Raw genomic sequence first — 16,054 nt, forward strand, 5'->3', positions numbered from 1 at the left:
TTGTTAGGTTTTGGGTACTTTTTAACTCAAGATATTTTAGGGTTTGTTCATAAGACTTGGTTTCTATTTAAGATGGAATGACTTACATATTATTTATGGGTGCCCAACTTATTAGGGTTTAATAGTTTCTAATTTTAACCCCTTCTGAGATTAACATAAACCTTATCCTTGAAAGTATCTGATATAAGTATTGTTTCAATCATAATTTGATATTAATTATAAGGATAAGTGGTGGATAAGTGTTTCATCTCCACATATGGGTTTAAATTATGGAATTTGAGCATTAGGTGTTTCTTATGTCTAATAATTGAAGCATAAGATTTGATTAATGAATTATTAGGGTTCAAATGCTGATTACCTAAGGACACATGGTTTGAATCTTAATTGTGGTTTAGGTTTTATTTGTGATCACCCAAGTGATACACAAACTAGGGTTGAGATTTAATTCTGGTTTGTAGATATGATATGACACCATATTGTATTTGCTAGGGTTTACTCTCCTCTATGATAAAATGGTTACTTGCTTAATAATTCATGTGCTCCTTTAATTACTAAGGACTTGAGAATTAGTTTTTGTCTTCTCCCAATTAACTTCTATTGCTATCCTCAATTTATAAGTGAAGTAACTAAAGTTGTTATAGTTCTTTTTATAGTTAACTTTGGTCACATTGATGGATGGTTTCTCACCATATTAAGTATGGAGTTTTACTCTAAGGTTTTCTTAGGTCCTTTAATTTATGAAACATAGATATGGTAGGATTCTACTTATGATCCTAAGTGATTCACAAGTTAAGGTTGGGATATAAACTTAGGGTTTCTTACTAGTTACCTCCCTATGATTTCATGTGGTGAATGATATCTGCTTATCCTATTAGGATTTAACTTATCCTCACATACCTCAAGAACATGATCATGGATTAGGCATGATCAACTTGTTCTTAATAACTCTACCTCAAGTTCTTAGGGTTTATGATCATCACTCAATTTATAATGATCAATGTTTGGATTCCTAATGTATCTCTCATTAAATAGGTTTCTCACTTCCTTGATCAAGTATTGTCTTGATCAACTAAGGTATAGTACTTCTCTTATAATTCCTTAGGTGGACATGGCTATGGTTGCCTCTATAGATTATATTCCAGGAGAATGCCTGAGATATTCACTTAAAGTTCTCTCAAGAAATGTTGGTTTAACCATTTGGATATTTGAATAGATTGAACTGAAATTAGCATGGATGGTCTCTCTCATATGAGAATGTCTGGGATAATATCTTAGAGCTTCTCTTAAAGATGATGGTTTGAATGCTTGGATGTATCTCCAAGGTTTAGCTCAAGTTTTGTTATTGCTTCTTTAATAATTATCATAGAACTCTCACCTCTCTTGGTTTGATTTAAAACTATTTGGAATAGAGAAGAATATATATTTCTTAGTTGGAACTCCTTGTCTTGCTTCCAAGATTAAAGTAGAATAAATACCATGAGGTTCATGGTTGGATCATAGATTAGTTTGAGACATGGAAAAGATAAGTGAAGAATAGTTTCTCCAATTATTGTTGCTTGATTTCCAATTGAATAGATGTTCATATGTTATGGCAAGGAATACCATGTTGTGATCTTTAATAAGGTACAGTAGTTGATCCTTGATTAATAATTTCTTGTGTTGATTTTAATTCCATTTGATCTAATCCCTTAGATCACTTTATCTCTACCCAAAACAAGGTTTTATCAAAGTCACATTGAGGTTTGTAGCGCTTGACTTGATGAGCTACTTCAATTCCACCAAGGTCAAGTGAAACTTCGACTATCGTGGATCTGTTTTACTTTAAAGCGCGAAAATTCCCCAGATTTTCTATGCATGAATGCAATGCACACATCTGTTTCCTCTATTTTTGTAACCCCATTACCTGGGATATTACATGGAAGCTCATGATGCAACTTAAGTTCATCAACCAACGGGTTAAATAAATAACACCTCGCAAAATATATAGACGTGCCATCAGTGCATATCAACCCTAGCTACTCCCAAAATGTACATCATCGATGCGGTGTTCATCATCAGCAGCGGAACACCAAGACAACAAGCGTCCAATGCTCCGGCTCCTCAGAGGTAATACTTCGTCATAAAGGCGTTGAACCAGGCCATCCTGGCATCAGGGGTCATCACCAGATACTTGGTCGCCTGTGCCTTGTGATCCATGAGGTGTCTCAGAGCACGGTGGACCGCGGCTGGAGTGAGCGGAGCAGGTGGAACACGGTCGGTGTAGATCCTCTTCATCTGAGCATAGTTCTCTATGGGCTTGTTGAGGAGCTTCATGTCCCTAGGGTGATTCTACGATGATGACGTTACTTAGTTCTTTCTCATGTGCAAGCTAACAACATACATCATATTTGACTTACTGAATGAAGTGCAAGAGAAGTTGCAGTGCGCTAACCTTGGTGTAGGCAAAGTATGCATCATCGTCCATCATGATAGATGATGTATTCACCACCCAACGCACCCCCTCCATCTTCTTCAGCTTTCATACATGAATCAACCTTGCTCTCCAGTGCCTCAGATGGTTGTAGACCTGAGCGACACAAACCTCACGGCCAGTGTACTTCAGAAGAGCCGCAGCAATCACTTTCAGGTCACGGTTCCTGAACAACGGCACTCCAACCTTCTCTTTTGTGACCAACTCACACACACCATGTTCAGCACGAAGGTGGATAGAGCGACAAGCCATGTAAGGCCTCTTCCTGATAGGGCAGTACTTATCAGGCACCAGGATGTACCGGAGTGGCACATCATGCAGCATAGCCTTGGGCAACAGATCAACGGGAGTCGCGTCCTATACAGACAATCAAAGTATCAAAGTGCAAGAACAATGGTAAGCAAGCTAGATCTTTCACACATAGAAGCTCTCAGGAGAATGTTAAGCAACAATGGGAAGCAAGCAAGCATGGTAACAAGCTGCAGTGGCACAGGTGCAAGCATGGTAGCAAAGTGAAGTTCCAAACACGTTATGCGCACATAGATTGACCATAACACAGTAGTAATCTTCTATGCATGCTGCCATGTATAAGTGCATAGTTGGTACAAGGAGTAGTTGTACACATCGTAGAACCAATCCTCGTACCAACTATCGCACTTATACGTGGACGACTTGGCTTAGAAGAACCCATACACAGGTGTTCGACGAAATAACGGGCACTAGATGATTACAGATCCAAGAAAGAACTAAGCAGAACTACTCTACGGTTACAGATCGAAGCAAGAACTCATGTGCAAAGCTACTCTACTCTTACATATCGTAACAAGCCCTAACAGATCAAAGCATGGATATAGCAAAAGTACACTCAAAGTGCAGATCGAAGCAAGAAACAAACTTTAGGTCTTACAGATCGAAGCACCAAGTAAGCAAAACAAGTAGATCGAACCAAGAACTCTCTATCCCTACACACACCAGCAGCTTTGGTGTCGATCTAAGCCAGGGTTGAGAGGTACTCACAGTGATCTGGCAGTCGAAACCGGCGGAGGAAGACGATGACATGTCGGCCAGACGGCGGAGGAAGAACAGCCGCAGCGGAGGTCCACCGTCTTCGGACGAGCCCATCCATTACCGTGGTTGCCTGCGAATAGCTATGGCTGGAGATCTCGAAAGGGGAAAAATGGTGGCGCGCCTTTGGGTGTTGAGGCGGCGCGATGTAAATAGGGGGGAGTACCGGCGGGAGGTGGCCGAATTTCTCCCGTCGTATTTTCCCCGGCGCGCGCGGGCTCCCGCCATCTCTCCCTCGCATCACCGCGGCACTGTTTGGCTCCAGCGAGCGCGAGACGAGGCTGCATTGCTGGAAACGGCCAAATCAAGCGTTCCTCCGCATTCAACTTTTCGGGTTCTTTAAAGTTCGTGCAATGCATGGAATCTTTCTCCCGTGGGCAACCAAACACATGTTTATCGTCTCCACGCATGCGAGAAAACTCATTGTTGGCAACCGAAGAGGCCCTATATAATGATGGACGATTTGCCTCAACAACGCACACGGTTTCATAAATTATGTGCGACGGGCTGTCCTGTCGCAAACGGCTGAGTGCAAAGAACCATGTGTCATAGGATACAGAGTGCGTTAAGCTTAACCGTCGATTTGCAATGGCACAGTGCTACAAGGGCTGGGTCGCCCTGCTACCTAGGGTTGGTGGCAGAGCTGCAAAGAGCGGGTTGTTGTGCTGCAAGTGGTGGGCGATGGCGGAGCTGCAAAGAAAGAGTGACCATGCTGCGAATGGTGAGTGACAGAGCTGCAAAGAAAGGGCTATGCTGCTACAAATAGCAGGCGGTGGTGGTGTAAATTGTTAGCGGCAGTGCTACAAATGGGAAGGGATGACACTACGAAAATTCAGTGGTCGTGCTGCAAAAGGTTAGCGGCGGTGCTGCAAACAGTCACCAACGGTGCTGCAAGAAGCAAGTGACGGTGCTGCCAGCCGGAGTTGGAATGTTGCCGGTGGTGTGTCGGCGAGGAGTAGTTCACGATGTTACAATACTATAATTGTCTTGCTACAAATATTTTGTGCATAAACTTTTGCTACAATATCTCCGACTAGTCTCCGGCGTGCTCTGCGTCCGATGGATCTTTTCTAGTACTTTATTTTTAGGTGGAGTTTTTTTTTCTTCCGTGAAGCAAAAGCGTCAGTTTTTACTACGACGAAGCAAATCTAAGATTTTAGCGCAAATCAAACACGTGTCGCGTTGTGGATTAGGAGGCTAGGAGGAAAATATACTCGAGATGATGATTACTAGCACTACCCTATTGCTAGCGGGTGGATGTACAATCGTATCTCACTACCTTCAAATCTTTGGGACCCTACACTTGTCCTGAGAAAAACGCAGCGCACATGCGTGAAACAAGCGAGAGGCATCAATCGTTGCTCGAGTACTACACGAGCGTCACACTTTGGCAGATCGCTCTGCTCGACCGATCGCAAGCAAGCAAACAATTTCCGTGGTATCTTTTCCTCCTCTCTTGTCACTGCAGAGCACTCCACTCCACTCGTTGTCCGCGGCCAAACCACCCAGCTCCATCCATGGCCGCCGCGCTACGGCTCCCTCCCCTCCTCTCCTCCCGCGCCGCCCCTACGGCCACCACCCGGAGGAGCCGGGCGGCGTCGTCCACCTTCAGGGTCGCCGCGCAGCTCGACGACACCACCGCCACCACCTCCACCTCCAACGCGCCGGCGCCGCCCGCCGGGTTCACGCCTCCCGTGCCCAAGCGGTTCGAGGTCAAGCCCGGACAGTCGAGCAACATCGCCGGCGCCGCCCTCGCCTTGCCCTTCCGCCTCGGCACCGGTGTCTTCGTCCTAGGGTAATCCGTCCCCTTTCAGTCACTCTCTCCCCGTCCAAATTGGACTCTGTGCTAATGACAACAGACAACCCACTTCATTCCAACGACCAAATTGAGCACCCCGATTGAAATTGAGTTGCTCTCTTCCACTTTGATGTGAATTGGCAACACTTATGTGCTAGTCAAGACAGTACTCCCATGAATATATTGGAGTATGTATGTTTTCAGCTGAGCTGCTTCACCCATGAATATATTGCTACCCCACTTCATTGACTAGCTAGCAATGTCATGTTACTTTAATTGTCGAACAAAATGTGTCTTTACTTTACTTTGGGAGCTACTATTGGTATTCCATCGCCTCTACCATGTGTTTGGGAAATTTAGGTGGGATTTGTTTGATTCATATGTGCCTACAATGTGCAGATATGGAGTCTCACTTGTTGATGCTGACCAGATACCACCAGATCAGTATGCTTTGGAGTTCCAAGGTGAACTCCTTCTCTAATTCCCACTGTTTGGTTAGGTGCAACCGTAGTCCAGTAACAATTTTAACTTGAAGTTTACAGTAGCAGTAACCAACTACATGTGTTTCTTTTTTAGGTCGAAAGGTGAAAGAGACATCAAAGGTGGGGCAGTGTCCTCGACCAACAAAGCCTATTGAAATATACGAGTTTGAAGGGTATGGCTGATCTTTCCACTGAGATTTAAACTGGTTTTCACCTAGTTTTTGTGTCAAACCCTAATGTTTTCTGCTGAATGCTCAAACTGATTTTTTTCTCCCTTCAATTGCGGGTGCATTCTGGCCAAAACCTCAGCTGCCCATTTTGTCGAAAGGTGAATAATTTTGGCTCACTGTATATGTGTTATGCAGTGTTCACTCTTCGTGTATGCTCAACATTGGTGTTTATAGTTGCCGTGAAAATTTTGCAGGTGAGAGAGATGGTATCCGTCCTGGACCTTGATGTTTTATATTACCCGTGTCCTAAAGGCGGCCCAACCTTCCGTCCAAAGGTTAAAGAGATGGGTGGAAAGCAACAGTTTCCTTACATGGTACGCGAGGCATCCTCACAAATTATGTGGTTTCTTAGTACATACTTGATTGTGAGGTTTCCATTCTACATATCTTTGAAATGTTATTTTAGAGATTTGCCAGACACGCGATCACAGTAGATTTACCAAATCCCATACTCATTTTGCTGAAATTTTTAGTCCTGAACATGCTTTGATTTTGCCAGATTTACATGCTTGGTCATCATTACTAAACAAAATCAGGGAGGTTCTGCTCCCTTGTTCGGAATGAATAATGTGTGATGGAAGCAAAATCACTCTTATGTTGCAGGTGGATCCAAACACAGGGGTTGCCATGTATGAATCAGATGCCATCATAACTTACCTGGCAAAAACCTATGGTTTGTATTCCTTTGTTTGCTTTACCATACATACCTTCCCCGCATTACAAGCTTGCTCTTAGCCCTTCACTTGCACTTGCTTTTCAGGTGATGGAAGTGTTCCGATTATGCTAAAGCTTGGTCTATTGACAGTAAGTACCTTACTATAATTCGGGGCAGTAAGATTTTTTATTGTTAGTTAACATTCAGTTGTGCAGTTTGCATAACTTTGTATTATTTATTTTGTAGACAATAACGGCAGGTCTGGCTATGAGTGGGCGTAGCGGGAGGGTAAATCTCCAACATACAATTTACACTTGTTTATTCCATGTAATCCTCTGAAAGTTTTGCTCAAACCATATCCACTGTTGATTGCAGGGATCTTCCTACTCTCCTGCAAAGCTTCCAGCTCAGCCAATAGAAATATGGGCATATGAGGTCTAAATCTTCACTATTTCTGATTATTCACAGCATTGAGTTTATAATTTGCTGTTTGCCGTAGTATATTACCATTTCCAGGATCTGACCACTGCATGCTTCATCATCAGGGATCTCCTTTCTGTAAAATAGCACGTGAGACCCTTGTCGAATTGGAGCTACCACACTTGCTACACAGGTAGAATTGAGCACTATCATTAGTATAGCATTACACTGGTAAAGAAGTAGCTGAATATTATGTATGCCATCAACAGCATGATAGCTGTCAATAACTCTTGTATAACATTTTAGGTTGATGGATCATCAGTATAGGCGTATAGCAGCTAAATAAATGTTCACACCTGCTGTCAACACATCCTAAGAACAGGATCTGTCTATACTATCCATATTTGTTGCTTGACACAACCATGTAAGTAACAACAAGTTTTTTCTACAGCATTGCACGTGGCAGCCCCAAGCGACAGGATTTTTTCAAGAAATACGGTCTTTTCCAGGTTTGCATCATTGCTATTTATGGCTTTGTTACTGAAATTTCTTCATGCTAGTTATCGTAGCTGCAATGCGATTTACTCTTACTGTCTTGGCAGGCGCCTTATATCGAGGATCCTAACACTGGAGTGAAGATGTTTGAAAGCGCCAGCATTGTAGAGTACCTGAGAGCAACATATGCCGCTTGAGAACTGCTGTTGCTTTCTCTGCCATTTCTCTGTAAACATGTTGAGTGTTCATATGTATTCTGAGGGTTGTAGATCACATATTCTGTACTAGGAGAAAAATAAATCCTAGATGCGGTGAGGTGTAATTTCTGTTCACTGCAGCTGAGACAGTATCACTCTTGTTGAGACCGTAGAAGACAGAAGTAAAATTCAGAAATGTATGTCTCCTTGTTTCTGTTTATTAGTAATTTTGATCAAGTATCGCAGCAATCAGAATCTCAAGATCTGTATATCTGAGGCCGTAGAAAAATTATAAGAATTCAGAAATGTATTTTTAGAGCATGTATATATTGTGTCCTGTTGATTAGTGCACACTCATGTAACAGTCAGAACATCGAGATCGGTGAGAGGTCGATCCAGCCGTCCATTCCCGTGTCCCATCGTGACAAAACCAGCCACGCCAAGAGCCTGATTTGATTCGTACCAGCTCAAAAGCATTAAAAAAAAAGGAGGAAAAAAAAAAGAGAGAGAAGTCAGAGCCAAAAACGGCGCCGGGGTCATGGAAGGAGACCAAATCCAGAGCTTCCCAATCATGGGCATCTCGTCCTCCGCGCCGTCGAGGACTTCCCACCACCGCGGCTGGAGCTGGGGCGCGGCCCTGGCCGGCGCCGCCACGACGGCGGCGGCGGCGGGCGTGCTGGTGTGCCGGCCGAGGGACCCGACCTTCGAGCTCATCTCCATCGGCCTGTCCACCTTCCACTTCCGCCCGCCGGCGGCGCTCGACATCGGGCTCACCCTCACCGTCCACGCCACCAACCCCAACGTGGTGCCCGTGCGCTACGGCACCTCCACCGTCTCCATCCTCTACGGCGGCGCGTGCCTCGGCACCGCGCAGCTCGACGCCGGCGGGCAGCCGGCCACCTCGTGCCGCCTGCTCCACCTCCCGGCCCGGCTCGACGCCCTGGAGATGGCGCACCACGCGCGGGCCATCCTCGCCGACGTCGCGCGCCGGCACATGGAGCTGGACGCCCAGCTGGAGATCGTCGGCGAGGCCGCCGTGCTGCTCTGGTCGCGCCGCTTCTCCGTCCGCATCGACAGCCACATCGTCGTCGACCCCGTCTTCCTCGAGGTCGTCGAGCAGGATAACCGCTCCGAGATGCAGCTCTCCCTAGTCTGACCTCAGTAGCGATGCACCTCATCCTCTGTAAACCTTATCATTATAATTTATTATGCGATGCAATGCAGATTTCCCAGTTCCTCGAACAATGAAATGCAATGCAGAATCTCAATTCCATCACTTTGTTTCATCACTGAAATTAGACAGTACTATTTGCTGCTCAACAGTACTGTCACACAACAGAATGAACTCCCAAAACGTGTTATATTTAGGAACGGGGGGAGTATATTATAGCAGTGATGAACTGAAATAAACAGATGCAATTCAGCTTTCCCATTTCCAAACAATGAAATAAAATGCGATGCAATATCCGAGTTACACTGCGATGTTTCCTCATAGAATTGTTTGACAAGAATACTTGCTGCTCCACAACATTCACACAACAAAATGATACATTCAACTAACAGGAAAGGGAAAGATAGATGGGTGAAGCTAAGATAGCTCGCAGCCCACTGAACCCTAGCACAACAAGGACATCAAAGCCAGACATTTGATGTCCTAATAACAATAATAAGATTACACTGCACACAGAAGCGTATATTCTTCCATCGTCTCAGTTGATCGTCGCGAGCGGCGAGCGAGGGATGAGCGACGGCTTGGGCTCCTTGTTCGACTCATAGGGGTGGTTCTCGCGGAACTCATCCATCAGGGACTCGATCGGCATCGCTCGCAGCGACTCGATTGCGCCTTTGCTCGGCACTTCCGGCTCAGATCGCATAGGAGTTTCGCCAGTCGGCTCGTAGTCCTGCAAAAGTCACCGTTGTTAGGGGAGTTCAGACAAGTTAACAACAATGCACACTGGACTTGGGGCACGGGGTGATGATAACAAAATAGCTTTAAACAGGACTTTGATCTTACCCTGTAGCTGCTTTGGAAAGCCTTCTCGGCATGCGAGTTCACGCCTGCAGCCTGGCCGGAGTGGTTCTCCTGCAGATGCTCTATCTCTACCAGATGTGCTTCCACCGTCGACACCACTTTCGACGATGAATCCCGTGCCTGGTCCAGTAGATCTAAAGCAAAGGGACATGAGCAAGTCAAGATTAGACAGGGAACTGAACTCCGTGGCAGTGAATGAGCAATCAGATCAAGCACTTAGAAATTACTGTCAATGTCCTGGAGTATCTCTTTGCTACTGTTTGATGCTTGCTCTTCAGCCAAGGCGCGTGATGATGCAATCTCCTCCTCGTGTTGCTTGTTGTTTTCGATTGCGCCCCTGAAATATCCAGTCAGAAGCTAATTAGACTCCTTCAAGATATAGGTAATATTAGGATTAAAACACAGCATGTTCCTCAGATATTCAAAGGTTGTGTGCTGTTTTTTAGCTGATCGCACTAGAACGCCAAATTGGTACCAAAAATTGATCAACCCAACATGAAGAGTAAGCAAGTTGACTTATATTTTATATACACAGTGAAACCGGAGAGCAAAACAGGCCTGGCAAGGTAAAGAGAACGCATATGCTTGCCTGACAAGTGCTTCAACTTCAGCCACTTGTTTTGTGCACAAATCGTTAACTGCTGCGTGGGATTTCTTCCATTGTTGGGCAGCAGAGTCAACTGTGCATGCGCTGGACAAGTCCAATACATATCTTAGTTAGAGAAATCCAATCAGATTAAAAATATTCGCAAATACTGAAACATTTCATGTAACGGTTCAAGCATACCACTCCTGCATAATTGTTTCCATGCGGCAATGCTTAGCCGAAGAGAAGCTGGAGCCAACTTTGCAGTCATTCTCCGCTTGCTCTGCGAACATCTCCCACTTTCTCTTGGCATCCTTGGTGACACCCTCCATAGCAGACGTGTGCTCATCCAAAAATGTCTTGTTTCCACGAGCAGCATCACCAAGAGAGTTTAATCTAACATCCACCTGCAGGAAACACACGTCAGGTGCATCATGATTTCCCTAGTGCTATTGACAGGTCATGATCAAAAAAATGCCTATACGGTAGCATGCTACTAGACACTAACCAGCTCTCTTTGTCGAACGATGTGTTTAGACACCAAACTGGTGATATCCGCCAGAAGCCTTTGTTCCTCGGATTTTGATTGCTCCTGCACAAAGTGATGGTATGCGTTAAATACGCCAACATAATTCTGACAACAAGTGCTGAACAGAAAGGGGGATGAATCACCTCGTAAGCCTTCTGAAATTCTTCAAGGCTTTTGACCTGTGCTTCATGGGTGTGATTTGTGTGATTCTGCAACTTGGAAGTTTCCTCCACGTACTTTTCAAAGAGCCCAAGAATGAAGCTGGACATGTCCTTCGTCCTATCCAAGCTGATGCAGAAACTCTGTTTGGCAACAAGAGCAAAGTTCAATTTGGAGCTTAGCATAGCCAATATGTACTAAAAATATGTAAACAGTTAGACCAAGTAACTGACATCTCGTAATTCCTTAGTGAAGTGCGCCAGTTCACTTCGATGGTCGGCTAGCAAATTCTGGATATCTGTAAATATCTTCAATGCCTCTCCCTCGACACAAGCTAGAAGCTGTCAGCAAAATATTCCCATGAGACTGATAGAGGAAACAGGTGTACGTAAAGGCAAAAAGATAAAGGAATTTGAGTTTGTTAAAAAGCAGACAAATCACATGCCTGGTCAAGACTGCAACAGCTTGCTGCAGAAAGAGATGATACATCCTCCAACGTGGAATTTGTGCTTGCTTTGTGTAGGAGCACGATATTTTGAAAAGCTTCCATATGCGACATATACAATGACTTTGAAGCTAAAACCTTCTTCTTTATCTCCGAGGTAGCCTTGAATGTAAAACCAAAAGGATAAATGACATGGAACATTGAGCCAGAGACCAGACGATTATTTTACACAATAATACATACCGTGTCATGGGAATCAACACAGGATTGGCATAGGTCTTCCACAGCTTTTAGGTGTTTGTTTTGTTGATCTATTGATGCAGTGAGTGTACTGGATAGAATATCCAACTTTGAAGCAAGGTCGGCTTGAAACGAGTTCACCACCGACCTATTTGCAGCACTAAGTTTATCTCCTCTGGCTATTTTTGTATGTAACGAAGCATTATCACGGCTAGACTTTTCCAGTTCTGATCTTAGAACACAGGCTTGATGTGTTAAAGCATTTTCTGTAACGATGCATTAAAATACAGTTAGAATTAACAAAAGGTATTTGCAAGAATGTATTGTGAGATATAAAATCAAACCTGCTTTTTTCTGCTCAGAGATAATGAACTCTTTCTCCTTCAGATTATAATGGGCATGTTTCAGATCCTCTTTTGTCGTTGAAAGTAGGTTGCTTGTATGGTCCAGGCATTTCTGTGGTAAAAGCTATTAATCTTACAGCATAAAAAACATAAAATGATCATAACTAACCAGGAAAATATAATTTACCTCCGTGGCTTCGAGCTTTTTTCTCAAATCAGCAGAATGGTGGAGCTCAGAGTCGTACTTTTCTTGCAGGTCACTAATTTGCTGAAACCAAAGTAAAGCATTGATTTAAACAAAAACACATATAAGAGACATGCTATTCTCAAGCAAACTGGGTACTTTCCGAACCTTTTGATTTGTTTCCAAAGAGACAGTCATCTGCTCAATTTGATCAGCCATGCCCTTCAAAGAAATACAGGAAAAGTTAATCAGGTGAATGATACAATGAAATTGTTGTGGATAAAAAGATAAAAATGGTCAAAGAAAAACAACTTTTAACATATGGATACAGATCTGATTAAAGCTTTTTGTTGGTGTTAAATTTTTACGCTACAGTATTGTTAAAAAATAACTTTGATTTTCGGGAATGGAAATGGAATATGCCTGCTACAATTGAAATAGATTTGAGAGATCTTGTCAATGATACCTTCCTCTCATTCTCCTCGGCGTGGTATCTGTCCTTTGGAATATATACCCCAACCTTTTCGCGTGCAGCATAGACCTCTGAATGAGTTGATATTTGTGAGGTCATTCAGCAATCATCTGACTTACATAGAATGGTATGTGGGTTCACTAGATACCTGCTTTAAGTCGGTCTATTTCTCCATAGAGATCTTTGATTAACGTTGATTTCATCATTTTTTGGTTAACCTGGAATAGACAATGCAGTAATTGATCACATATAGTCAAGTAAAATTAAATGGTGCTGGCATGCCCAAAATTGAGTTTGTAGAGTTCAAATCTTTTTAGAATAGCTCATGAAACATTCATTCTCAAAATGGGACAAAATGATGCCAATTTACCTCGGGTCTGTTTTTTATGCTCTTTGCCCGGTGTGCGTAATCCAATGTACTCAATGTCTCCTCAAGACAATGTACAGAAGGCGAAACAGTAGCAATAATGCAAGTCTTTGTTCTCCCTCCCAGTGAATCACGAAGCAACCTTGTGAGTTTACTATCTCTGAAAGGCAAATAGTTTCACAGTCAAGGTTGGAAAGCCTAATTACTGCGTTCAAGGATCCTTGAAGAACTGATGCTTACCTGTATGGAACATGTCCAAGGTGCTCAACCAACGCTGTAATGACACGGCCTAAGGTAAGCAAGCTTTTGTTTATTTCACCAGCCTCTCTCGCTCGGCCCTACAATCAAACGAAAATGTCTAAGCTTTACCCTAAGATTCTATACTGAATGACATAGTAACATCCAATTCAATTTTACTGTATGATGTACCTCCCTAGCTCCAGAACGAGAGATGTTCTCGGACCCAGCCAGATCGACCAGATTTAACTTGCCACATTTTATCAATTCTTCTCCTTCAGGGGTTGCCTCTTTTATATGAATTGTGATTGAGAAAAGCGAGTGCGAACGACTGAAATATTACAAGTGAAAAGTTAAGCACTTTAAGTTTACTTGCATAAGGGCTAGAGATCAACAGAAGAAAAGGTGTGAAGTTAAACCTTGATTGCTTGTTCAGAAGGGTCTCTGCCGTGCGGCGCTTGGCAGAACCTCTTTCCAGAAGAGAGAATATCTCATTACAGTTAGTGACTATCTCTTCCTCCAAGCCCCTCACAAGCACCCCACCTTTCCCGTCCTCCATAAGAGGCAACGCTTTCTTCTGCCGCTCTTCCAGAGCAACCTTCGATATCTCCTCTGGCGCAAGAAGATCCGTGATCTCCTCGTTGTACAGCTCCAAAAACGTGACCTTGACGCTGTACTCAGTGTTCTGCCTCTCTAGCGTATCAAATATCTGCTTGACAGCTCTAGGAATGACCCCGGCATCCGGAGGTAACTGCCCGTCCGGTCCACTCTGCAAGCGTTTCAACACAAGATACCAATAAACAAGTGAGTAACCCCAACCTGGACACATAAACAGTGTGGCAGTGTGCAGGACACCGAGAAAAGATATGCTTGCCTTGGCTCTCCGGCACTCTCCTTCCATGGTATAAGTCTTCCCCGTGCCCGTCTGGCCGTAGGCGAAGATGGTGCAGTTGAACCCTTCCAACACTTCGTTAACGATGGGAATGATGGCTTGGTCGTACAGGTCCCTCTGCCTCGCTGTTGGCCCGAAAACCTGCAGATAGGAATGGGGGTTTAATGTCAGGCCTCTGCACTTGGCAAGCAACCGTGGGATGGAGTGCAAGTTCTCAGCTACTCCCACAAGCAACAGCAGTTAGTGCCTAGCTATTTTTAGCGGGTCGCTACCCCGCAGCTCGTTCAGATGCGCACACTAGTTGGAACTAACTAACCCTAGGGGCCAGATACAGCCGAGCTGCCACTACTTAACCACCGCCAGCGACCTGTAAAAGCATACTACGGAAAGAAGCAGCAGCATCCGAATCCTCACCTTGTCGAAGGTGAAGACCCTGTCGATCTGCTTTGAGGCGATGGTCTGCGTGACGGCGACCTCCCGCTGGTAGTCGTTGCAGGTGACCACCTGCGGCGCGTTGCTCCGGAGCTCGTCGTCGCTGAACGGCCTGCGGGAGGGGAAGCGGTTAGGGCCGCGGATCTGGGGAGGGGAGGGCGGCGCGCGGCGCCGGCGGGCGGGCGTTACCTGCAGCGGAGGAGCACCTGGACGTTCACCGCCTTCTCCTTGTCCGCCCGCGACGACATGGCGGGCGGGGCGGCGGCGGCTGGGGAGATTTCGGAATCTGTCCGGCGGCGAGGCGTGGTGGGATTTTTGGGTCAGAGCGGGGCTGGAAGAGGGGGAATTCAAAATTTCGGGGGAGTGGGCGAGTGTGAGATGGGGAGCGTGCCTACTTTGGCAGTGGCTTTATGCGGAGGGTTGCCCAGCCCTGGGATCTCATGGGTCAAGCTGTTCGAGTACTGCTGGGCTTGGGCTGCAGAGCCCACAGCCCGTTCATCTAACACGGTTTCTACTATGGAGCTTGTGCAGGCCTTGTATTTGGTGTGTCCAACCTTTTTTTTTCCGAGAAAATTCCACCGATCTATTAATAATCATCAACAATAGTACAAAGATGGCTAAAGTAAATAAAAATTACAAATAGGTCATTGGACCACCTAGCGACGACTACAGACACTAGCACGAGCCGAAGGCGCGCCGCCGTCCTCGCCCCTCCATCACTGGAGCCGGGCAAATCTTGTCATAGTAGAGCTTGTTGTAGTAGACAGACGGGAAGTCGTTGTGCTAAGGAACCAAAGGACCAGCGCACCAGAGCAGCAACCATCGCCAATGATGACAACCGTCGATCGGAAGAGACTGACCTGAAACTACACAATCGAACACGAAAGACGACCGAATCACGGGACATCCTCCGGACACACAACTCCACGCATCCTCCGCCGGCGCTAGATGCACCACCGGAGCGAGGATAGGACGGGGAGGACCTTATTCTGACCTCGGGAAGTAGCCGCCGCCTCACCATCCCAAAGAAGACACCGAAAACAAACTAAACAAAGAACTGAAACATCCCGCCATCGAGAGGCCGCGGTCCGCCACACCTCCAAGGCCCCAAGACCACCGGAGGCGGAGTGGACCGGCAGCGTCGCCGGTGAGAGGGACGAAACCATAGATGGGTTTTAGAGCCGCCTCCCGATCGCCTTGGTGTCTTGTTGTTTCCCCATACCGGTAGAATACTTCATTTTTTGTGTGTCCAAACTTTTTTGTACTATGATCGGGTTGAGTGGAGTTACCTTCGAGCCATCATGCTTCGTATGGGTTTCCCTA

The 16,054-nt window shown here is 45.2% G+C and overlaps 3 protein-coding genes across 3 annotated transcripts; 2 read left to right on the forward strand and 1 right to left on the reverse strand.

Moving 5' to 3' along the window:
- Positions 1-5,037: 5,037 nt before the first annotated feature.
- Positions 5,038-8,026, forward strand: LOC124691099. Its single transcript, XM_047224382.1, has 12 exons — positions 5,038-5,330; positions 5,733-5,797; positions 5,910-5,988; positions 6,125-6,143; positions 6,240-6,359; positions 6,649-6,718; positions 6,806-6,849; positions 6,947-6,988; positions 7,076-7,135; positions 7,246-7,313; positions 7,572-7,629; positions 7,723-8,026. Exons 1-12 carry the CDS (start codon positions 5,053-5,055, stop codon positions 7,810-7,812), a joined length of 993 nt encoding a protein of 330 aa, XP_047080338.1. The 5' UTR covers positions 5,038-5,052; the 3' UTR covers positions 7,813-8,026.
- Positions 8,027-8,306: 280 nt separating this feature from the next.
- On the forward strand, positions 8,307-9,000 carry LOC124683274. Its single transcript, XM_047217829.1, has one exon. The coding sequence runs from the start codon at positions 8,351-8,353 to the stop codon at positions 8,966-8,968; it is 618 nt and encodes a 205-aa protein (XP_047073785.1). The 5' UTR covers positions 8,307-8,350; the 3' UTR covers positions 8,969-9,000.
- Positions 9,001-9,521: 521 nt separating this feature from the next.
- On the reverse strand, positions 9,522-15,006 carry LOC124683275 (kinesin-like protein KIN-5C). Its single transcript, XM_047217830.1, has 22 exons — positions 14,921-15,006; positions 14,714-14,843; positions 14,282-14,440; positions 13,827-14,176; positions 13,600-13,738; positions 13,411-13,508; positions 13,174-13,330; positions 12,952-13,021; positions 12,798-12,874; positions 12,500-12,553; positions 12,335-12,415; positions 12,148-12,259; positions 11,807-12,069; positions 11,564-11,725; positions 11,352-11,459; positions 11,103-11,261; positions 10,939-11,022; positions 10,632-10,837; positions 10,434-10,535; positions 10,072-10,181; positions 9,827-9,978; positions 9,522-9,713 (listed from the first exon to the last, which is right to left on the reverse strand). The coding sequence occupies exons 1-22, from the start codon at positions 14,977-14,979 to the stop codon at positions 9,522-9,524; spliced, it is 3,024 nt and encodes a 1,007-aa protein (XP_047073786.1). The 5' UTR covers positions 14,980-15,006.
- Between the last annotated feature and the right edge of the window lie 1,048 nt (positions 15,007-16,054).

Source organism: Lolium rigidum, chromosome 1, assembly GCF_022539505.1.
Source record: "Lolium rigidum isolate FL_2022 chromosome 1, APGP_CSIRO_Lrig_0.1, whole genome shotgun sequence".
In the NCBI taxonomy this organism is placed as follows: domain Eukaryota; kingdom Viridiplantae; phylum Streptophyta; class Magnoliopsida; order Poales; family Poaceae; genus Lolium; species Lolium rigidum.

What these genes read in the sequence shown, in the direction of transcription:
- LOC124691099 (XM_047224382.1), top strand. Translation starts at nt 5,053, where the DNA reads ATGGCCGCCGCGCTACGGCTCCCTCCCCTCCTCTCCTCCCGCGCCGCC. An exon ending in TTACCTGGCAAAAACCTATG is followed by an intron (nt 6,719 to 6,805) that starts GTTTGTATTCCT and finishes CTTGCTTTTCAG; the next exon opens with GTGATGGAAGTGTTCCGATT. An exon ending in TGAGTGGGCGTAGCGGGAGG is followed by an intron (nt 6,989 to 7,075) that starts GTAAATCTCCAA and finishes TGTTGATTGCAG; the next exon opens with GGATCTTCCTACTCTCCTGC.
- LOC124683274 (XM_047217829.1), top strand. Translation starts at nt 8,351, where the DNA reads ATGGAAGGAGACCAAATCCAGAGCTTCCCAATCATGGGCATCTCGTCC.
- LOC124683275 (XM_047217830.1), bottom strand. Translation starts at nt 14,979, where the DNA reads ATGTCGTCGCGGGCGGACAAGGAGAAGGCGGTGAACGTCCAGGTGCTC. An exon ending in CCGAGGAGAATGAGAGGAAG is followed by an intron (nt 12,554 to 12,797) that starts GTATCATTGACA and finishes ATTTCTTTGAAG; the next exon opens with GGCATGGCTGATCAAATTGA. An exon ending in GAAACAATTATGCAGGAGTG is followed by an intron (nt 10,536 to 10,631) that starts GTATGCTTGAAC and finishes GGACTTGTCCAG; the next exon opens with CGCATGCACAGTTGACTCTG.